Source organism: Acomys minous (genome assembly GCF_964271855.1).
Source record: "Acomys minous genome assembly, chromosome: 10".
Lineage (NCBI taxonomy): Eukaryota > Metazoa > Chordata > Mammalia > Rodentia > Muridae > Acomys > Acomys minous.
Genome location: NC_140491.1, coordinates 69149440 through 69172575, shown reverse-complemented (window position 1 = coordinate 69172575; position 23136 = coordinate 69149440). Strand labels below are relative to the sequence as shown.

The window sequence follows — 23136 nt, the reverse complement described above, 5'->3', positions numbered from 1 at the left end:
CTCTGTCCAGTGGGGCTGGGAGGGAGGTCGGCCTGGCCCTTGCTTCCAACTGGACTAAGGGAGGGAGCGAGGCCAAGCGCGGGGCTTGTAATTCATTATCCCTAAAGACGGGGCCTGGTTCATATTCCTCTTCATCAAGGAGACAAGGGGGGGGGGGAAAGACGCCTCGCCAACCTCCACTCCCTTAATAGCACCACTATTTGACGATTTGTTTGGCAACATATGGGTTTGCTCTTGTAAACTCGACTCTTAATAATAAAACAACAGATGGTGGAGGGTGGGGGACGCCTTCCCTCCCAGAGCTCAGGGGCCTAATGGGATGCTGGCGGCTGGGGCTGGGGCAGGGCTGCGTTCCCTGCAGCCCTGTGTTCCCCCCGCAGCGTCCCCTACCACGCGGCACCTTGGCTGCAGCGAACTTGCACAGCCAGCCCCGGCGACTGCTATTTAAAAACCTGAGCAATTTTCTGGTGTGTGCACAGACTTGCTTTTCCCCCTGTCTGATTGATTGAGGCTGTTTGTCAAGTGCTGCCATCGAGTCGCTAAAAAGAAAGGTGCCCTGGGGAGCGGCTAAGGATCTTGATGTAAAACTTCTAATATGTTTTATTGCAACTTGTATTTCAAAAAAAAAAAAAAAAAAAAAAAGGCTGGCACCACAAAAGGCTTTGTCTGACAGACATTGGCCTGGAAGCTTCTACCTGCTCCAAAGAAAGCACTGGGGACAGTTAGCGGCCAGGTAATTGAGGTGCGGAGAACAGCATCTCTGCTCAGGGTCCCCCTTCCTGGCAGTCCCCTGGGGACTCACACCTCCATGCTCTGGCAGTAGCACACAGGATTCTTATCTCCCTCAGGATGGTAGCAAGCGGCTCAGTGAGCTGGGATGCCCACCGGGAAACGACCACACTTCTACAAGGCTGATGTCGGGATGGGGTTCCATCTTGTATCCGGTGGGGATCAGTTTGCCCACTGGCTCCCACAGCCCCGGCAGCTCAGCAAAGGCAAAGAGACCCTACCTTTGCGTACTCCATCAGGTCATTTCGGCCCTTGAACCGGTTGTAAAACTCAGGCATCCTCCAGGGGGCGATGACCTGGGGGCGGGACAAAGGGGTCAGGACCTGGGAGGGGCCAGCCACACACCTTTCTAGGTAAGGAGTCTCCTGCTGTGAAACCTGGGAAGATTTAATCTGGGGAGCAAATAGGGGCCTCGGAAAGAGTACTGGGTCGTAGAGAAAGGCCTGTGTTTCGTGACCAAACGGCTATGCATCCTTCTGGGCCTCAGTTTCTCCAGCTGAGCCCTGAGTGTCTGAAGTAAGGAAGCCTCACGGCTCAGCGACCCTGAACGAACTGAACAGCGCAGAAGCAAGATGACATAGCTTCATTTGCCGCCGCAGCCGCCACCGCCGCCGCAGCCTCCTGTAGAGTTGTGGCAGGTCAGAGAGGGAGAGTTCCAGCCACACCCGTTCTGCTTGGGCCCCCGCTGGCACGCAGGGTTAGGGACAGGTCTCCAAGAAACAGAACTCCCAGGGCAATGTCACTGGTGTCGTGGTACGTGGGTGGGCACACTTCTCAAGGCCCAGCAGCCTTAGGCGATCAGGCTCAGCCGTGAGAATACTCGCTGCTCGGCAGGGGCTCCCAGAGACAACTAGCTGGGGCCCCTGCCCCTAGCCCGCCACAGCCCCTGGGCTTGGCCTCTGTAAATGAAGACCCAGAAAATAGTTATGCTAGCCCCGACAAGTGGCCGTGGGAACACCAAGCAAAGGTGGAAGGAGGGGCCGGGCTCTGCCACAGGCCCTGCGGCGCAGCTACCCAGCTACTGTGCTGGGAGTCGCCTTTGGAGGCCTGGCCTGTAGAGGTCAAACGTATCAGAACTCATTATAGCTCACTTCCAGGCCAGCCCCGTCCCCAGGCTGGGGACAGCTGGCCGTCCATGCAAGGGACAGGGAAAGATGAAGAAGCCCAGGGGGAGGGGCGGGGGGCGGGGAGGGGGAGGGGGGAGGGGGAGGGGGAGGGGGAGGATTAGGTCTCCTGGGCTTTCCCAAGGCGCACAACTCGAGGTTGTGTAAATCAGAACGCAGCCACAGTCAACGAGACCGGGTCTGGAGGATCAGAACCAAGAAAGGACACAAAACCTTCTTTAGCAGTTTGAGAAATGTTGATTTTCCGTGTTGAATAACGTTTGAACGCATGGGATTCAACACAGTATTAAATGATTATGTCACTCGATTCTGTCTGTCTGTCTGTGTCTCTCTATTTTTTTTTTGTTTTTGTTTTTGTTTTGTTTTGTTTTTTTTTTTTTTTGAGACAGGCTCCTGGCTTGAAACTGAGCATGTAGACCAGCCTGGCCTTTAACTCACAGCGATCTGTCTTCCTGTACCTCCTGAGTGCTAAGATTAAAGATGTGCATCACTATGCCCAGTTTTTATTACAGCAGGCTAGAGGGGCAAGGGTGACTGAAGGGAACGGCCTGGACCGTACTCCTGTGTGCAACCCAGGTGCCTCGCAAAGGCAGGGGCAGCCAGTTACTGAGACCCTGGGGGAAAGGTCTGAGACACGGAGGGGGGTCAGCCACAAACATCCGGAAAGGGTGGCAACAGGAGGCTGAAGCTCAGAGCTGTTCTGGCCTGCGCGCCCAGAGAATGACAAAGACACCAATCCCCTGCACCCCCCTTTTCCTCCCCTGCCTCCCAGGGCCCGGACTGCACCTCCAGGGAGAGAGAATGGCTAGGAAGATTGCGACCTTCCTAGAGACTGCCACCTTCTGTCCACTGGTGTTCTTTACAGAAGCCACAGGAGCCACGGAGCCAGCAGCACAAGGACCCTGCCCCTGTCACTTCCCTGGCCTCCTGTGTCCTGCTCCCCACGCCCAACAAAGGGAGAAGCCACGTCTTACCTTAATCTGGGGTGCCAACGAGTAACAGGTGAGCTCAAAACGGACCTGGTCGTTGCCCTGGAACAGAGAACAAGGGCTAATGAGAGCCCCAGATGGCACCAGAGGGTGGAAGACAAAATGGCAGACGGCTTTCTCCTCGCCCCATAGCAGCCTCTGACATGTGCTGGCCTGATTTAAGGACAGAGATGGAAGAAGCAGGCACTGCTCCATGGGAGGGGCCAGGACTGGAACCCAGGGCACCCCCAGACCAGAGAGCTCCTGTGAGGGGCCCACTCAGCATGCATGGGCCACTATGCTTATGTAAGGAAGGCTGGCACAGGTGACAGCACAGAGGCATAGTTCAAATTAGGGGCGGAGCGCATGCATATAGAGACACGTCTAAGTGTGTGCGCTGTGGGGGACAGGGTGGGGGCCTCGAGGAATACATGTGTGTGCATGCGTGCACAGCCTAGGGGATACATGTGGGAGGGTGCTGCTCCTCTGGTCCAGGAGACTGGTATCCCAGATACTCCAAGTAGGAAAACACGGGCCCCCAAGCTGCCACAGCCACAGGCTTTGACCTTCCACAGCCACAAAGTGGTAATTCCTGTCACTCCCCGAGGCTCAGGTTCCCCAGTTCTACAGTGGTTGTTTGGAGGGGGCAACAGAGCTAAGTGACCTGGAAGGGCCTTTTGCTTTCAGCCTCTCTCTGCACAGAGAGACTGAGGCCCTGAAGGGGCACAGTATGAGAACGTGGTCGTCCACCCCGCACCACCCCAACCCCCGGCAGGGTCAGACGCCCAACCACAGGGCCTCAGCATCACTGGACAGGTCCCACAGCCGGTATTCGGTCATCTCGACCAACGCCCACGAGGCAAGAGGAAGAGGGGCAGGGTGGGCACAGGCTACAGGGCTACTGTCTCTGTGTTGCCTGCTCTGCCACTCACAGAGAGGGAGGCTCAGGCACTGTGAAATAATAGAGGCCCCCTTCGCCTACTGTGAAAACTGCACGGGCGCAGCCAGGCAGCAGTGGGAATAACATGTTATTTTCCAGAGTCTTGTCAGGTGGTGCGGAAAGCCTGCTTCCAGCCCCTCCCCGGAGCCGGGAGCTGTAGAGAGCTGCTGCCGAGCCTCTCGGACACTGGGCCCCGTGTCCCGCAGCCAGGCCCTCAAGTCTCCATTCAGTCCCTACACCGAGTACCTACTGTTACTGTCACAATGGCAGTCGCAGGGACCATGGGCCTTTTAACCTTATTTTATAGATGAACAAAGTAAAGGCCAGAGATGGTAAGCCAGTGCCTAGGGTCACACAGGCAAAACACAGCTATCCTGAGTGTTATCAGCTGGGTAGGTGCAGTGAGCCCATTAGCTCTATAGAAGCAGCCCCATGGGGGTGGGGGTGGGGCGAGATGGGGACACTGAGGTAAGGAGAGCAGCGTTCTCCCCCCCCCCGCCCCCCCCCCCCCGGACCCACACGCCAACACCCTCAGGAAGCCAGAACATTCTAACACGATCTTAGATTTGTGCTGCCCACGGCCAAGTGCTACCTGGCCTGGCCGCTCTTTCCCCACGGCCTCATGTTTCACCAACACAAAAGGCAGCCTGTGCCTCCCGAGCCAGGCCCGGCTGGGCTGCTGTCTGCTGACCCAGACACGGCAGGGGGATGCACACCCATCTGTTCAGATGCTAAGAAACTTGGAAAAGCTGGACAAACAGGCTTTCTTGATTCAAACGCTGGCCTAGGCAAGAAGAGCCTAGGGCCCTGCACTCCCTTGACGGGCCCTGGTACTCGCAGGGCTGGCGCGGCTCCTGGTAGCATCCCCAAGTAGGGGGCGGCGGAGGAGGAGGAGGACAGTGTCCTATCACACACATGTCCACACACTGGTGCACGTGCCACATGCGTGTACCCCAGTGAGCGCCCATGGGAATGGGAGGGCAGGGAAAGGGGAGTGCCTCCCATCTGCCCCGGGATAGCCCTGCAGATGGTGCCATTTTCAAAATGGCCCCCCCTTGCACCCCCCAGTCTTAGGCTCATATTTCCAGGCTTTTCTTTCAAATCTAGGGGCTGAGGACTTGAGCTCTGTGCATCTCTCCGGGCAGGCAGGGGCTCCACTCACAGCGGAGTGGCCAAGGATAAGAAATAAAACCTTTCTAAGGAGGTTCTCGGCTTCGGGTCCCTGGAAGGCGTTGCCTTGCAGCTGGCTCTTTGCACAGGCTATGCCTGCAGCCTGGGCTACACTTCCTCTCAGTGCCACTGGCCAACACTTGCTCTTCTTGCAGGGTGTTTGACATCATCCTGTCAGCGCGCCTGCCGGCTCGGTGTTTCTCAGTCCCACAGTGCCTCCAGCTGGCTGCACCACGACGCGGCATACAGGGTGCTGGGTTACTATCTACTGAGTACGTCAAGAGTGACGGTGCACATATAAAATCTCAGTGTTGGGGCCAGTATGATGGCTCAGTGGTTAAGAGCAATGGCTGCTCTTCTGGAGGACCGAATTTCAATTCCCAACACTCACAGGGCAGCTCACAACTGTCTGTAACTCCAGTCCTGGGGAATCTGGACGCTCTCACACAGACACACATGCAGGCAAAAGCACCAATGCACGTAAAATAAAAATAAGTCATTAAAAAAAAAACCTTCAGTGTTGGGACTGGAGAGATGGCTCAGCATTTGAGATTACTGGCTTCCAGAGGACTGTAGTCGGGGGTGGGGAAGATTACTGGCTGCTCTTGCCCAAGGAAGTTTCCATTTTCAGCACCTACGTGGTGGCTCACCGCCACCTGTGATCCCAGTTCCAAGGGATCCAATGGCTTCTTCTGACCTCTGGGGGTTAATTCACACATGTAGTGCACATATCACACATCACCCAGGTACACACACACACGAACATATAAAATAAAAAATCAAAATAAAATCTGAGTGAAATGGCACATGCCTCTAGTCCCAGCACTTGGGAGGCAGAGGCAGGAGGATCTCTGTGAGTTTGAAGCCAGCCTGGTTTACAAAGTGAGTCCAGGAAAGCCAAGGCTATACAGAGAAACCCTGTCTTGAAGACAAACAAACGATCTCTGAGTTCGAGGCCAGCCTGGTCTACAAAGCGACTCCAGGATAGCCAAGGCTACACAGAGAAACACCCTGTCTCAGAAACAACAACAACAACAACAAAAAAAAAAAAACAAAATTTTAGCACTCAGAAGACAGAGGCAGGGGCTCTGAGCTCAAGGCCAGGCTGGTCTACACAGCAAGGTCTGAGCTAGAACAATTTCAGGCCTTGGCTCCCAGACCACGCAAGTCAAGACAGCAATAAGCTGGTCATTAACCTTCTCCAAAGGCCAGAGACCCACTCTGGAGGTTATCCAGAGACCTCTTTGCTCTGGGGCCCTAGCAACCCTACTCACACCTTGGCCACGGAGTCCCCTGTCTTCAGCGGGACTCTGCCGATGTCCCGTGGGGACATGCCTCAGCCAGCCCTTCAGCATCTCCACATCCCCAGCCTGGCTCTGCATCTTGGTCACCCTCTCTACCATCCTCTTGGGACAACTGCTTCCTTGCATGTGCAGTCTCCAGTAAGTGCTCCAGACAGGCAGACACTGCCACCAAGTACTGGTGTTATCTGGTGCCGAATACATGTAGAGAAGGGCACAGGAGTACCCCTATGGATACACAGACCAGGGATAGCACAACGGAAATGGCACTGGCCTTCTTGCTTGGGTTTTAGGGGCTCTGAATTGTTTCAAGTTGAACTGTCTCCCTTGTGAACAGCGGGGACACCCCCAGGCTCAATACAAGCAGCTGTAGGACTCATGTGGAAAGATCTAGAGCCCTGCTGGTGAAGTCCTGCAAAAACCCGCTGCAGTGAACTCAAGCCCCAGGTAGCTGTCCCCACCATCTTTGTGCCCTGTGCCCATAGCTTGCTCAAACCTAAGCCTCTGGTGCCCTCTGGTGGCGATGTGCATATAGCACAGCACGTGGCCCCTCTGCAGCTTGTCAGAGATGGGCAGGGTTCTGCCCCACTTAAAACAGAACCAAAAGGAAATCCCGCCCTTTGTTCTACCAGCTTGAACGCTGCTCATCTGATCCCCAGAGGATGGACTTTCAGAGTCCTGACCCCAGCTTCGGCCTGCATGCCTCCTAGGGTGGGGAGCTCATTTTCTGTTCAAAAGGTGCGGCGGCGCAGAGCTTTTTCCTGCAGGTGCTTGTTCTTAATGGCCTTTGCCTGTCCTCACTCAGCTGCCCCAAACAGCCCAGAGACTGGGTGCAATTTTCACTCCCACTTACAGATGGGGAAATCATGGCGCTTGATCTGAGCCGAGCACAGCTCTGAGCCCTGGGTCTGACCTCCCACCTTTGCTACCGTGGCTATCTTAGGGAAGGGGGCACACACGAGCTGCCCACATAGCCTGCGACATCCACCTCTCCTCACTTGGTCCCTTAATATGCAGCTGAGCAGGCTGGGTGCCAGTGAAAACTAGGACCCTCCTGGGGTGTGAAGACAGCTGACCAGTCTCCCACTCCCCTGACCCTACCCCCCCCCCCACCCCTGCTTCAAGGCTGTTACTCAGGAGAGTTGCTCTCCCAGTGTGCTCTGGGGGAGCAGTGTGATCTAGGCGCAGACTCTGTTGCCTCACCTGCAGCTACTCTGAGCCCCAAAAGGCCATTTGTTGTCATGGCCTCTTGCCTCAGGGACACACAGTTCTGCAGTTTGTGGACTTGTGTTCATACCGAGAGTATAGACATCATGAAGACAGGAAATGGTCTTCCTTTTGTCCCTAGGCTCCTGACCCCTGCCCTTTGGCACCCTTATCAGGCGTCATTCTAAAAGACAGGCAACAGATTTGAAGGACTCAACTAAGTCTGTCCCTAAGCCAGGTGAACCAGTATCCAAGACAGTGATCCAATCCAAGCTTTCACAAACACCGGGTGTCATCCTGGTGATTGGCTATTTCCAGGGCCACCTTCAGGTGAGCTCTCCTCAAGTCAGCCTCAGTGGCATGTCTCCTGTACCTCCACCAGCCCCAGCCCCATGTCCGCCAGGTAGCAAGCCTCATGGGTTACAGACGGCAGGATGGTTAGGCAGCTGCGTCCTGCCCTAGGATGCTGTCACAGCATTCACAAAATGTGAGAGCTCACATCTTAGGAGTTATCAGTGCTGTTAGGAGCCCCGCCTGTCCCCATGGGGTCCCCTTTAGCCTGGGCTGCACATGTGCAAAGGTAAGCCTCAAAGCCAGGTGCCATAGCCAGGCATGGTGGCACATCCCTTTAGTTCTAGAACTGGGGAGGCAGAGTCAGGCAAAACTCTGAGTTTCTGGTCATCCTGGTCTTCATAAAGTTCCAGGACAGCCAGGGTTATATAGAGAGAACCTCTCCTTCCTCTCTCTCTCTCTCTCTCTCTCTCTCTCTCTCTCTCTCTCTCTCTCTCACACACACACACACACACACACACACACATACACACACACACACACACAGAGCCAGATACCAAGTCTAATCTCAGATCTCTCAATATGACTTTGGTCTTCACAGAGGGAACTGGGCTTCAGTGAGGCCATTAAGGTGTCTGTTTTCGGGGCTGGAGAGATGGCTCAGAGGTTAAGAGCACTGACTGCTCTTCCAGAGGTCCTGAGTTCAATTCTCAGCAACCACATGGTGGCTCACAACCATCTATAATGAGATCTGATGCCTTCTTCGGGCACGCAGGCACACATGCAGGCAGAACATTGTATATGTAATAAATAAATAAATAAATCTTTTTTTTAAAAAAGTGTCTGTTTTCCAGGAAGACTGCTTTCCCCAAGGAAAAGAGATAGAAACAATAGAAACAGACATCACGTTGGGCACGGTGGCGCACGTCTGTAACCCCAACACTTGGTGAGGCAGAGGCAGGCGGATCTCTATGAGTTCAAGGCCAGTCTGGTCTACAAAGTGAGTCCAGAACAGCCAAGGCTACACAGAGGAACCCTGTCCACAAAAAACCAAACCAACCAACCAAAAAAGTATCACGAAGACTCAGGAACAACACCGAGGCTTCTACAAGCAAAGCAGTGAGTCCCTGTGGCTGAGGGGGAGGGGGGGATGGTCTCGAACCCAGTCCCCTTCTGGGCCTTTGGAAGGAGCAGGTTACACTGTGTTCTTGGCGTTCTGGCTTTCAGAACTACCCTGCTCTCTAACTCGTTTTAGGCCTTTCTATTACATCCCACGGTGACATATACGGTGACTTTTTCTGGGGCTGATGCGTGTAACCACGTGTCAGGTCTACCAAGCAGATGGTAAGGCTTCCATTAGAAGCCTGGGCACAGACAGGCAACTCACAACACCCGGATGAAAAGGACCGCCATTGCTGCTCAGGCAGCTCTGTAATCCTCAGCAGCCCGCTTTCCCTTCCCTCCTTCCAGAGCCTCCTACCCATCCCTAGCCTTACCTTTCCCGTGGCGCCGTGAGACACATATTTGGCCCCCTCACGCTGGGCAATTTCCACCTGTTTGCGAGCTATGCAAGGCCTGGCGAGAGAGGTACCCAGGAGATAGCGGTCCTCATAGAGGGCACTGGACTGGACAGCAGGCCAGATGAACTCTTCCACAAACTCCTTGCTCACATCTTCAATGAACACCTAAAGGGAAAGTAGCTGTGAGAGGGAGCTTAGCAAGGATTGGGGGGCCCAACATGGACATAGGGAGTCCATAGTCATCCTAACAGCAATGCAAGATCACAGCAGACTATACCCCGCCTTTCTTTCTGCCCTGTAGTACAGATCACTAATTCAGCCAACCATACTATGTCCCCTTTCTGCGCTCATGGCAGACATAACTAATCAATCCCAATATACCATTGAGCATCTTTCCCAACATGACGAAATTCTGGTGTTCCCTAAGATATGGAACAGAAGCTGTCGACCAGGGGTGAGCATCCCTAGAAGGATCTTGGCAATACCTGGTGATATGGTTGTTACAATCGCTGGATTTGGTGAGGGGAAAGAGCATAGAACAGCTAGTGAATGAAGCTGTTTACTGATGAGCATTCCAAATGTCCAGGCCAAGCTGCCATGTGTGAACTCCCCAGTCCTGAGGAATGAGGACTCCTACAGAGAGACTAGTGAAAACAAACTGTATTGGGGGCTGGAGAGATGGCTCAGCTGCTAAGAGCACAGCTGATCGTGTAGAGGACTTGAGTTCGATTCCCAGCACCCACATGATGGCTCATAATCATCTGTAACTACAATTCTAGGGGATCCAACACCTTTTTCCTGTATCTGCAGGCACTAGGTACACACATCGTGCACAGACATACATGCATCCATACACATAATAAAATTTAAAATATATAACACATTGCATCATGTACCGGGATGCTATTTGCCGTTTAAGGCAGCTTTCATTTAGGCAACATAAAAATAACAACGGGTAAATCTGAATGTCCAAGCAAGCCAACTCAATATCGGAGTACAAAGGGGTAAAGAGACCAAAAGAACTGAGGAGTGGGGCCATCACACAAGTCCCTGTGCAGACACTGGCTGAAGCTCACCCTTGCCTTTCATACTCAAGAGTGCTTTTCCTTGTGCCTGGATAAGGATGAGGCAGGTCTCCCCTCCTCTCCTATATCCTCCCCTCCCCCCCTCTGGGCAGTGCTACAGAGGGGAATTCTCGTCAGGCTTTAGCCAGGGGGTGGCTCAGGTCCATGCCCCTCGCTCCCTCACTGCCTTCTGACCTGTCGGTGGAGTCCTGCAGTGTCAAGCCACCGCAAGTGCCCTGCTGAGGGATCGGTTCTAACCAGGTAGGCAGGTAGGCTAGTGCCTTTCCGACCAGTGTCTCCTGTTCAGTCCCCAAGTGAAAGGGTTCAGGTGCCGAGATCACCCCACTGGGAACAGTTCAGAGATGATCATCTGGGACCCACCTTCCATATTGCCTACACCCAACACAGGCCTGTCTATCAAAGGTTAGAGTCTCAAGCAACACAGAGCCTAGCGGGAGTCTCCTGAGTCTGTTTAAAAGGATGGGAGGCTAGGTAGATGGATAGACAGTTAAAGGGGGATGTGCACGAAGATACATGGTCTGATGCCCCGCCCACCACATCCCCACCTCCAGCCCCAAGCCCCGCCCACCACATCCCCACCTCCAGCCCCAAGCCCCGCCTCCCACATCTACCTTTTTAGCTCCAAGCTTCAGTGCCTTCTTTCTGGCTTCCTCAAAGTCTTCCTTCTGGCCAATGTTGGCCTGTGGAGCAGAAACAGAGGCCGGTAAACCCAGGGCAGAGAGGGTGCGAGAGGATTGTAAGGACCCTGGGTGAACCTGGCCAGCCCCCTCCCCCGCCCCAACACAGCTGCTCCCCCCCCCCCAATCCATCACAGAAAGTGGCAGAAGGAAGGACAGGGGGCTGCAGGGGGACTTGAGAGGGTGGGGCCCCTGGCAGCTCACACTTGGCCCTGCGCTGCTGGGTGCACGTGGCACTGGTTTCCCTGGACACAGTGTTGTAATTATCCACAGGTCTGAGGCTTTCCTGAGCCCACACAATTCCTCCCCTGGGCACAGGAAGGGACCAGCTTATCTGAGCTCCCTGGTGGGCAGCAGGCCTGATCAGAGGCGCTCAGCTTATTTTGCCTGTGGACTTAGGCCCGCTGCCCACTGCCCGCTGCCTGCTGCCCCCTGCCCGGGGCCTCACCTGGACCCACAGATGCAGCTCTCCAAGCCCCGGATCTTCCCAAGGCCCCGTCTGGGATGGCCTTGCTTTCAGTCTGGCAGGTGGCTAGGACCGCCCCCCCCCTCTCTCTCTCTCTCACACACACACACACACACACACACACACACACACACACACACCTGCCACTCACTAGGTAACTTTGAGCAAAGGGATTTCCCTCCCCTCACTCTCCTAGTCCTTTGTAACAGATGACAGGGTCAGCTGACCGTCCACAAGATTTCCCTTCAAGGCTGAGGCCAACTTCACGGTCCAAAGCAAGACTCATTTCCTCTCATTTCCTCAGACATCCTTTGCCCAGGGATGGTGGGAGCCAGCGCACTATGCCCTCCCCTCCCCTGAAAGACCCATGTACCCAAGGTGCTGCCTTAAGGAGGAATGCCTGGAAGGCTTGACTGCAGCCAGTGGGAGGAGCCTTGGGCTCTCCTAGCCAGAGAGCCTGAGGCGAGTTTTGAATGAAGCCAAGTGAGGGCAGATCAGGGCAGGTTCCTGGATCCAGCCTTGCCTGAAGCCTTCCTTCTCCTGGAAGACTGCCGCGAGAGCCAAGATTCGCCTTCCGGTTGTGCTGTTCTTTGTCTTCACTCGCTCTAGATTGGAGTTAATCTAGTTTCTAACATTGTACGGAGCTGACGATGGTGCCTGCAGCCTGCTCCATTAGGGATGTCTGAGCTACTGCATGAGGAAGTGGCTCCAAGCACAACTTTTCTCTCATGACCTATTTGTCATCCTAGAGCTTAGCGCCCTAGGCTGCTTGGAGGTGGCTACGTGGAAAGGCTAGGACTATATGTCATGTCAAAACACAGGGACCCTCTCTAGGCAGAACGGTGGCGTCACTAAGGGCATGCCTGTGTAACCTTCCTGTAACCTTCCTGAGAGCTAGGCTTCTCTGGCTCTGAGGGGCATCTCAAAGCCAAAGAACGGCCAAAGCTAAGCGAGTTAGAGGCCGTTTTCCTTGTGGCTCGGGGCTTGGTGACATGTGGGCAGAGGGGACAGAAAGCAACAGAGGGCAGGCTAGAAGGACCGAGGGAGCCACAGGCATGCCGGGCAGCTCCTCACCAGGTAGGCGATGACATCATAGCCTTGTTCCTTCAGCCACACGAGGATGCAGGAGGTGTCCAGGCCGCCACTGTAGGCCAGAACCACAGAGCCCTTGCTGGACATTGTGTCTGGAGGGAGCAAGAAGCAATGTGAGTATAGTGTGGAAGGTCAACCGTGCTAAGTCCCTCCTGGCTCCAGCCCCACCCCGGGGGAGGCCTTGGACACTTTATCCCTTGGATGATAAACCACTGGAATGCTGGGAACACAACGTCCACCTTCCTGCATGCACCCCTCCTGGGACCCTGACCTGACTGCCCTGTACCGTGTCCCACACGGAAGCCAAGAACGCTGATGGCAACAGTCGGGGCTAGAGATAAGGAGGCCGATCTTGGAGCTGGACCCTACCAGCCTTAATGAGTGGCTGGACCAAGGCCAGCGTCCAAGGGATGTGTGTGTAGTGGGAGGCCCGGAAGCGGCCTGGGCTAGAGCTGCAGGCAGCTGACATACTTCCTTTAGAGCTGTTTCTTGCAGAGTAAGAAGTGCCAGGCTGGGCCCTGGGTGGGGTGGGGTGGGGTGGGGGCTGTGTGTATCACCCTGAGCCTCCACAAGGACCCCAGAAGTAGGTGGGCAGTGGGGGCTTTAGGGAGGTCAGTGGCCAAGGTCATAAAACGAACGGACTCAAGGTCAAGGAGAAAAGCCTTTGGAACTTGGCTCCGTGCCCAGCAAGTGATGCTGACACCGCCTTTGGGTGGACAGGAGGCCACAGGATAGGATACTTGGTCCCAGGCTCCTCCCCTTTGTTCACCCCCTGGAATTTCAGGTGTCCTGTCACCCTCTGTTTTCAAGGGGTAGCAACTCTAAGGGACCTGAGAGACTACTGGTATCTCTGTCATTTCAACTCTTATAGAGGGCCTCAAAGACACATTCTCTTGTGTGCAGATGGAGGAAAGAGGCCTAGAGAGAGGAGGGAGCCAGGCAGATTGCCTCTCCGTAGCCTAGAGCTCTTGCCCTGCAGCCTCAGTAGGTGTGCTACCAAACCACAGCCCAGCCTTCATCTAAGGCGCTATGGTTGTCTTGTCTTGTCAGCTGCCATTACAGCTGTCTCCCCCATCCAGAAGGGTTCTCCGGGAGCATGCCCTGGGCGTGGCCCTGCGAGCAGATGCTATTATAGCGCCCACCGTGCCGAAGAGGAGGCTCAGGGTCCCAAACTCAGCCGCCACCCCGGTGATTATAACATGTCAGAGGGTAGCAGGGCCAGATTTGGACCCAGGCCTCCTCGGTGTCTCATATTTCCACTGGGGCAGCGGTTCTCAACCAGGGGCTGCATGTCAGACATTTACAATTCTTAACAGTTGCAAAATTACAGTGATGCAATAGCAACAAAAATAATGCTATGGTTTCGGGGGGTGGGGGTGGGGGTGTTGCCATAACATGAGGCACCGTATTATATTAAAGGGCCACGGCGGAAGGTTGAGAACCGCTGCCCTAGGGGCAAAGTCAGCTAAGGTGCTTCTTAAGATGTCTCTGGGAAAGATGATGGGCAGTCCTCCACAAGCCCTGGGAGGTTTGCTATGGCTCACCTGGTTGCTATAGCTACCAGAAAGCATGTTAAGTACTGCTCCCTTGGGCTCCAGTGGCTTTCCCAGGCCATCCAGTGTCAAGCTGCAGGGCCTAGTCACAGCTGCAGGTGGACTTGGGAGCTTGAGCAAAGACTATGAAGGTCCCCATACTGGGCCCCCACCCCCACCCCCACTCCCAAGGCCCCCTCTCTAGTCAATCCCAGGAGGTCTCCAGCAGGCCTTGCTGCCCTTTGGACTTAAAGAGACAAACACCTCAGGAACAGTATGGTTGGTGCAGGGGCCCGACTCTCCTTCCTGCCTACGGTCTCCAACAGGCAGTACCTGTCTGCCCATCCCCGGCCAGCTGCCCTGGACCTGGGCTGCCAGTGACTCAGCAAGCCATGACCCTAAAGCCAGAAGATGGTGCCCATGGCAACTGCAGCTAGGCAACTGGTCATGGAGGATGGACGGAAGGATAGAGAAGAGAGGCAGGAAGGACCAGCATGGAAAATACCTGGGATTGCAGATGCAGGTTCCTGGAGTCCGTAGTCTGTCTTCCTGGCTGGGTGAACCACTCTGTAAAAGCAAATGTGATCTTGAGACCCCTGTGGTCACTTTGTTGTGAGTGGCCTGCCCGAGACATGGATGGAGACCTGGGGTGCTGCGGATGGAATCCACAGTCCTGTGTCTGCTAAGCATGCGCTTTACGACTGAGCTGCACTTCAGCCCCTAGCTGCATGTATGTACATCACCCAGTTTGTCAAGTTTTATAAACATCACCCGGGAAGCCATTGTGTCACACACACACACACACACACACACACACACACACACACACACAGAGAGGCAGGCACGCATGCGCTCACAAGCTGAAGGGGTAACTCAGTTGGCAAAGTGCCTGCAGCATAAGCCCGAGACCTGAGTTCACATCCCTGACAGCCATTTAAAAAGCTGGGTATGGTGGCGTGTAATCCCAGAGGCAGACGCAGGCAGCCCTGGCGCTCACTGGCAAATCTATAAGCTCTGAGTTCAGTGGAAGACCATGCCTCAAACAAGGTGGGAGCCAGGCATGGTGGCACACACACCTTTAATCCCAAGAACTCGTGAGGCAGAGGCAAGTGTATCTCTGTGAGTTCGAGGCGAGCCTGGTCTACAAAGCGAGTTCCTGACAACCAAGGCTACACAGAAAAATCTTGTCTTGAAAAACCAAAACCAAACCAACCAAACGAATAAAAACCAAAAACACGCACCCCCCCCCCAAAAAAAACCCAAAGCTAGGTAGAGAGGAGGCACCCACATGGAGGCTCACACCAATCTGTAACTCCATTTCCAGATCTGGCACCCTCTTCTGGCCACTGTGAGCACTGCATGCATATGGGACTCACCCATCCATGAAGATGGGGAAAAGGTGGAGATTGAGAAAGACATCCAATGTGGACCTCAGCACTCCACCCCTCACATACAAGACCAGATATTAAATCCATGCATCTTACGTCAAATCCTTTTGTTAGGCGCTTGCCCCACTGTAGACAGCGGAATTGAGGCTCAGGCTAAGGGACTCGCCAAGGCCTCAAGCCCACATAAACTGGGCTGTGTGCCCTATTGATCTATTCTGTGGGGCAAGCTTGGACACCCCCCTGGAGGTACCAGAGGGGAAGAGCTAGGCAAAGGGTGGTGGGCAGTTCTCAGACATCTCAAGGTGTCTGGAGAATGGATACTGCCTGCAGATTCTCCCAGCTCTTAAAGATTTATTTATTATTTACTATTATGTATATAATATTCTGCCTGCATATACACCTGCAGGCCAGAAGAGGGCACCAGATCTCATTATAGATGGCTGGCATGTTCACCAAGCTCTTAAATGGTGACTTTTTCCTCCCGGCCCCTTCTAAGGAAGGACACCAGGAGCCCAAGGGTGACATGAGAATAGGGCTCCATTCAGACCGGCCGGATGCCTGTTCTGCCTGCCCAGCCTCAGTGGCTCCGTGGAGCTTTTACTCCCATCAGGGCACAAAACTCACAAAACTGACTTCTCGGTTTCGAGACAGGGTTTCTCTGCATAGCCCTGGCTGTCCTGGACTTGCTTTGTAGGCCAGGCTGGCCTCGAACTCACGGCGATCTGCCTGCCTCTCTGCCTGTGCTGCCCAGCTAACCCACTGACTTCTAATCTGTTCCTTCTGCCATGAGCTGCATGGGACAGTGCGCGTAGTAGGCAATGACCACCTCAACGCAGGTGCTACTCTTCGAAGGTCTGCTCCCTGCTGTAAAAACAAAGGGCTGGGATGCCCTGAAACGCGGGCTGCTAAGTCCACTATAGCCTGCCAAGCCCTCTGGGAGCCTCAGCTGGGGCTATGCAGTGAAGGATGTTTCCAGCAAGGGCTGTGTGCCTAGAAGCACACATGCAGGCTTGCAGTGTGTGTGCACCAGAGAAAGTGTCTCTGTGGACTTGAGGTGTACACGTGCGCGCGCACGCTCGTGTGTGTGTGTGTGTGTGTGTGTGTGTGTGTGTGTGTGTGTGTGTGTCTGCGCGCGTGCACGAACACGTGTGCCTAGAAATCAGTAAGGATGCTGGGCTTGAAGCCACGAGGCTGTGAGCTGGGCACATATCATCTTGGGTCTCCATCTGAGTAGGTGTCAGTAGCAGACTGCTGCTGTCACTCTGGCTTTAGTATTTAAAAGCTACTCAAGCCTCCTCGGTGCTGAGGAGTACCCTGGCTGGCCTGATGGGTGTTTCCCGGACACTGGCCAGTTGGCTCTGGCTGAGGCCACAGAGAAGGTCGCTCACCTTGCTAACTAACAAGCCCAGGCTGACTACAGACTGCCCTCCACTCCCTGGTTCCTAGGAATTTGTGCCTTTCACTTCCTGTCCCGAACAGATAGCAACGTGGGCTGTCCCTCCACCCCCCCTCCCAGCTTGCTACCTTCCGTAAGGTCCACATTGCCTTGTCATTACTTTTCTTTTGAAACACTAAACTTCACCTGGCCCAGAAGATTCTCTGAGGTGACTCGAAGTTCCGGGCTGATAAAGCTGGACTGCAGCCGGGCGGTGGTGGCGCACGCCTTTAATCCCAGCACTCGGGAGGCAGAGGCAGGTGGATCGCTGTGAGTTCAAGGCCAGCCTGGTCTACAAAGTGAGTCTAGGCCAGACAAGGCTACACAGAGAAACCCTGTCTCAAAAGAAAAAGGGGGGAAAAAAAGCTAGATTGCAATCCCAATACTGATCAGCAGGAGGCGCACTATCCTCCTACGGGATCCAGCCTAAATTTTCTTTTGATTGATTTGGGTTTCTGACCTTCATGCCCCAAAGAGGCAAGTAGAAAGACTAAGCAGCTTTTACTAGTCTCTGGTGAGAGATCCGAAAACCCTTATCTAGTCTAACTGTCCTGGCAGGCGTGAAGACACCTGTATCCATCCTGTTGACTCTCAGACTACTGAAATGATGGGCCCCAAGGAACTAGAATTTCCCAGGAACTTCAAGCTGGGGGAAGGGAAAAGCTGAAGAACTTGTGAGAGAGGACAGGCCTGGTGGTGCACACCTTCAATCTCAGCATTTGGAAGGCAGAGGCAGGGGGATCTCTGTGGGTTTGAGGCCAGCCTGGTTCCAGATCAGCCAGGGACACATAGTGAGACCTTGTCTCAAGAATAAATAAGTAAGCCGGGTGTGGTGGCGCACTCTTTTAATCCCAGCACTAGGGAGGCAGAGGCAGGAGGATCGCTGTGAGTTCGAGGTCTACAAAGCAAGTCCAGGACAGCCAGGACTACATAGAGAAATCCTGTCTTGGAGGGGGGGCCAAGGGGGGGGGAAGAAAAGAAAAAAGAAAAAGAATAAATAAGTAGCTGGGCATGGTGGCGCGCGCCTTTAATCCCAGCACTTGGGAGGCAGAGGCAGGTGGCTCTCCATGAGTTCAAGGCCAGCATGGACTACAGTGTGAGTTCCAGGACAGCCAAGGCTACATAGAGAAACCCTGTCTCAAAAAAGCCAAAAAAAAAAAAAAAAAAAAAAAAGGGAGGGGGTTGGGGGGGGGGCGCGTGGTGGTGCACACTTAATCCCAGCACTCGGAAGGCAGAGGTGGGTGGATTGCTGTGAGTTTGAGGCCAGCCTGGTCTACAGGGTGAGCCCAGGATGGCCAAGGCTACCCAGGGAAATCTTGTCTTAAAAAAACCAAACCAACCAAACAAAAAGAACAAATAAGTAAAGCCAGCAAACCGAGAGCCGATGTCACACAGCTCTGCCCATTTATCTAGAGATCAGATGATGGCCGGGCCACACCTTGAACAGGGTTGCTCAAGTATGCATGCCTCTTGCCCTGTTTAAACCTAAATCTTATGTCAGGATGCCAAAAGTGGGCTTAGGGTGGTCTTCTTCGTCTCTCTTCCCAGCGTGGCTAGATTCACCTGTCTTACTATTAATTGTCTCTTTAATTGGCGGGGGTGGGGTGGGGGGTGGGGGTGGTGGAGCTGGCAGAGCATAGCTTTTCAGGGGCAGCCAGGTCCCGTGTTCTGATGCTAACAGCTCCAGGAACAAAGAGCACAGCGATCCATTCATTACCAACAAGGAGTCTCGGGGTGTCCTGCCTTTCTCAGGTCTAGGGAGGAACCAGCTCAAAGGAGCAGGGAGCCAGGTCCTGGGAAATCCACTCAGCCCAAAGCCTTCAGCAGAGCACGTGTGTATCCACAGCCCCTTGGAGGCATCTGGCTGACCCAGTGGCATTCAAAGTAAGTGAAGTGGGCCATGAGAAAACGCTGGTGCAGCAGGTGGGCCGGGGCTTGGCTCCACGCCGAGGCTCCTGGAGTGTCTGGCTCACTAAGCCCAGAGCAGGCAGGCAGTTGGGCTGGCCGTGGAGGCACGGTGTATGACCAAGGGTGCTAAGAGTGTAGGCTTCCGGTTCGGTCCTACCCAGTGCTTGGCCCCTGTAGAGAGGCTGTGGGAGGTGGGTGATGGATAGAAGTTACTCTTCATTTATGGAGTCTACGGGCACTGGGTAGGGCCAGAATTCCTTGGGCAGCCCAAGGAATTAGATTGTGGTGGAAGACCCTGAGAGAGGGGTGGGGGTGGGGGGAGTTTGAAAAGACTATTCCAGTCTCTACGAAGCCCAGCTCTTGGTTCCCTCTGCTGGCCACCTCTTTTGGAACACCTTGTCCCAGGGGGACAGGGACCGCGTCTTTTCAGGTCTGTATCCCAGACCCAGTGAGCAAGTGAGCAGCCCCTGGCCACAGCTCACAACAGTTCACTGAACTCTTGGACAGCAGCACAAGGCTGGCAGCCCCAGAGCTGGGAGGCTGACGTCAGGCATCACCTGCCAGGTCACAGGCCAGGTGGAGGAGATGCAAAGGGGAGGGATCAAAGGAAGGGTTTTCCTAGTCTACCCCTGGGGAGAGGGCAGGTCTGCTCCTACCGCGCTGCAGTTGTCGGCAGCCTGACAGCCCCCACTTTACAGAGGGGAATACTGAGAGTGCAGCTGGCTCTCCTGGAGAGGATTTCCCTCCATTTTAGGATGATGGTGCCTCCCTGGAGAAGGGGGCCCAAAGGCGTTAACAATCCAGAAGCAGACATTTCCTGTGATGGGACTCCTCCCAAAGAACCAGCGAGCGAGCCAGCCAGCCAGCAGGAAACCTGGCTAGAGAAGCCCCACCCAGAGTGAGCCTCACACTGCACCCCACCGGGAAGGGAAACAGGTCACAGCCTAGGATCTGGGCGCAGGCGCGTGTCTACCTGAGCAGGACACCCTCAGATTCAGGAGAAAGCCACATGTCCAAAGCCCTAAGGGATCTCATGCCTCACTTTGAGAAACAGGCTGAATCCGACCCAGGAATCGGAACACCCCCCCCCCCAACCCTCTGAACTCTCCGGGTCTCTACTAGGAGCCTTCGCAGCTCACAGGAATGGTGATCAAAGAAGGAAAACCCAGAAGGCGCCTCGATACTCCACCTGCACCCCAGGCCCTGGGACTTGTGCCCGTTGCTGGGTTCCCTAGGCAGGAGGAATGTATGCGTCACAGCAACCCGGGCATCAGGCTTCCTTCCACCGACTCCGCGGTCACTTGAGGGGCTGCCTTGTGCCCACCCTCTGAAGCTGCTCGCTCCCTCTGGGATTCCTCGGACGTGACCCTGGCTAGAGAGTGGAGACCAAGAGAGGCCCCGGAACTTCTTACCAGTGAGCCCAAGCAGCAGTGGCAGTCGGAGGAGCAGGGCCGGGAGAGGCGCGCATCCCGGGTTATAAGCACAGGGCCTAGGGGGCAGGAACCGGGGACACGTGGGAACAGGCGCGCGACATGCCCCGCCCTCGGGCCCGGCCCCCGCTCGGAGCCTCTCAGAGCTCGCGGCCACCTGCGGGTGGGCGTGTCCCGCGGTTCTCTTCCCTGCTGACCCCTCCCACTTCCCTCGGCGCCAGCACAGCCTCCCGGGGGCGCACGGGCGTGGGCGTTTGCAGCTTAGGTCCCTCGATCCTAGCCGGCTGGTGGCGCCTCGGAGGGCGGCAGAGGCTGGAACCCGCGTGACTAGCAGACTGATCGCAGCCGTCTTGCAAGAACCCTTGAAAGCGATTCAAGGCAAAGAGTGAAGATGCAAATTGCTTAGGCTCAGAGGCTATGTGTACCCACTTCATTAAGTGACTGAAGCATCTCCCCTCAGAGGCCCTCGTTCCCCTAACGATAGCCCCCAAGCCGGAGCCAAGGGTCCACAGGAGAAAACGCAAAGGAGCTGGCCAAAGAAGGCCGGGGATGCCATCTTAAGGTCCTGAATATCTCTCCTCAGCTTGGCACCTGCCCAGACTGCCCTGGGCTCTCAGTGAACGGTGAATCAAAGTCTGGCGGTGTGCTGACCCATCAGAAGGTGGGAAAGATTGACGTCTGCAGAGGTGAAGCCGCTGGCTTGTAAAATGAAAGGCGGGGGGGGGGGGGTTGTGATCCACAGAAGGCTGTGCCAGAGGCTTCTCAGCTTGGCCTGAGCCCTGGCCCACACAGCACAGCCCCTGCCCCAGTGAACCACGACACTAAGGGAGTCCTAGATTCTAACCGTCAGCCAGCTCCACACGCAGGCCTTGCCCAGCCTGTCTTACTGCGTCGCTCTTAGACTCTGGGTGTCCTTTGAGGTCCACCCAAGCCCCTTACTCTGACTCCTGATTTTTTCAAAGCCAGAATCAGCAGTTGTGGGGGCTTCTGGGAAGGAGAAAGTGCCAGGTACATCTATAAACACAGCTCTAGCTGCAGGATTCTCTTGAGCAGCTGGCCCTGTCCTCCAACCCAAATGTGGCCCATGATGGTTAGAAACAAGTGCGCCATGTGGGACTACACGTCCAGGGGCAGCTGAGGCACCTACCTGTTAAGAGACTATGACAGCTGGCCCAGAGGCGAGTAGCACACTCACTGGACCAGCTCTAGAGACCGGTGAGGGTCAAGAAAAAAACCACACAGCAGCTTTTGAGCCACTTTGAGGCCATTCTCCCTCCCGCCCCACCCCCCACCCCCACCCCTACCCCCCTTGCAGCCTCAGCTTCTTCTCTATAGGGCTGGCCCAGAGGGCAGGGCAAATGTCTATGTTAATCTGCTATTTCCATCATAACTGTTCCCTTTTATGAAATATATAAAATTTTTTTCGAGGCAGGGTTTCTCTGCGTAGCCTTGGCTGTCCTAGACTCACTTTGTAGACCAGGCTGGCCTCGAACTCACAGAGATCCATCTGCCTTTGCCTCCTGAGTGCTGGAATTTAAGGCGTGCGCCACCATGCCTGGCTTGAAATACATAACTTTTTAATCCACATCCTACCGTCGGGCATTGCACCACAGAGAGGAAGCGTCTTTCCCAAGGCCACACAGCGCATCCAGAGCACAGCAGAATCTGGTGGCTGAAGCTCTGGCCCAAACCTTTGCTCTAACTCCGCTTTGAGCTGGTAGAGGCAGGAACTGTGATCCCAAGGCCACAAGCAGCAGGAGCATCTACTCCCTACTACAGAAATGACTCCAGGCCAGGGGGCTGACACATAGGCACTGTCGATATGAAGTGAGAAGAAAATGAGAGCCCAAACTGTTAGCAGTTTGACTTATGAGCACCAGGGGGCAGAGGTCAAGTGCAGGGGCCACGCTGGCTCCTGGAAGGGGCACATTCTCAGCATTCCTCCACCTTGGGGGTGGACACTGGATCTAGTCAGTCTGCCCTCTTCAGATCAGTTCTGGAATTTGGGTGGAACACGACCCAAAGGGATTCACCCTGAATGAGTCATCATGACCTTTGACCTTCACTTTTCCCCTTCCCACACCAAGATCAGGGCTCCTTAAGGATCTAGGTAAGTGATGGAAGGAAGGAAGGAAGGAAGGAAGGAAGGAAGGAAGGAAAGAAGGAAGAAAGCCAGGTTCTTTCTCTGTATCCCTGCCAGGCCTAGAACTTGCTATGTAGACCAGGCTGGTCTTGAACTCTTGGAGATTCAACAGCTTCTGCCGTCTCTGCATCTCCACCTCCTCCACACTCTCTACCACCCTCTTTTACACAGACCACAGGATTTTTCTCGCTCCAATTTCCATGCCTGCCCCCTTGCTTAACTAGACTGTCCTCCAGCCCTTTTTTTCCCCAGCAGCCAGAGGCTTCTTGAATATACAAACCAGACTAGATCACACACACCTTTCCTAAAGGTCTCTGATGAGCCACCAAGAGGCGGCTCGGCAGGTAAAGGCGCGTGTGACCAAGCCGAGTGACCCGAATCTGACCCATGAGACTCACATAGTGAAAACAGAGACCCAACCAATTCTTTCAAGTTGTCCTTTGATGTCCACTTGGGCACCAAGGCACGCATGCAAACCCCCAAGGCACAAATAAATGGAAAAGAAAAGAAAATGTCTTTGGTGACTCATCACTCCCTCCTCCGTGTTAATTTTGGACTTCTAAATGATGGTGCAACCGTGTGTCTGTTTCTTGCGCCTTGTGTCCGGTTGCATTGGTTTATTTAATCTGTTGTCATGCTGGCTCTGTGCTGTCCTGATTCTTGTAGCTTCT

General features: G+C 54.6%; 1 protein-coding gene across 1 annotated transcript in view; it reads right to left on the bottom strand.

Moving 5' to 3' along the window:
• Window positions 1-20447, bottom strand: part of ASS1 (argininosuccinate synthase 1) — a 51709-nt gene extending 31262 nt beyond the window's left edge. The window contains exons 1-7 of the mRNA XM_084799976.1: window positions 20305-20447; window positions 14667-14728; window positions 12612-12721; window positions 11006-11074; window positions 9286-9474; window positions 2888-2944; window positions 1011-1085 (exon numbers count right to left, since the gene is read on the bottom strand). Coding sequence (XP_084656102.1) covers window positions 1011-1085; window positions 2888-2944; window positions 9286-9474; window positions 11006-11074; window positions 12612-12716 — 495 coding nt within the window. The 5' untranslated portion in view covers window positions 12717-12721; window positions 14667-14728; window positions 20305-20447. The remainder of the gene's footprint in view (window positions 1-1010; window positions 1086-2887; window positions 2945-9285; window positions 9475-11005; window positions 11075-12611; window positions 12722-14666; window positions 14729-20304) is intronic.
• Between the last annotated feature and the right edge of the window lie 2689 nt (window positions 20448-23136).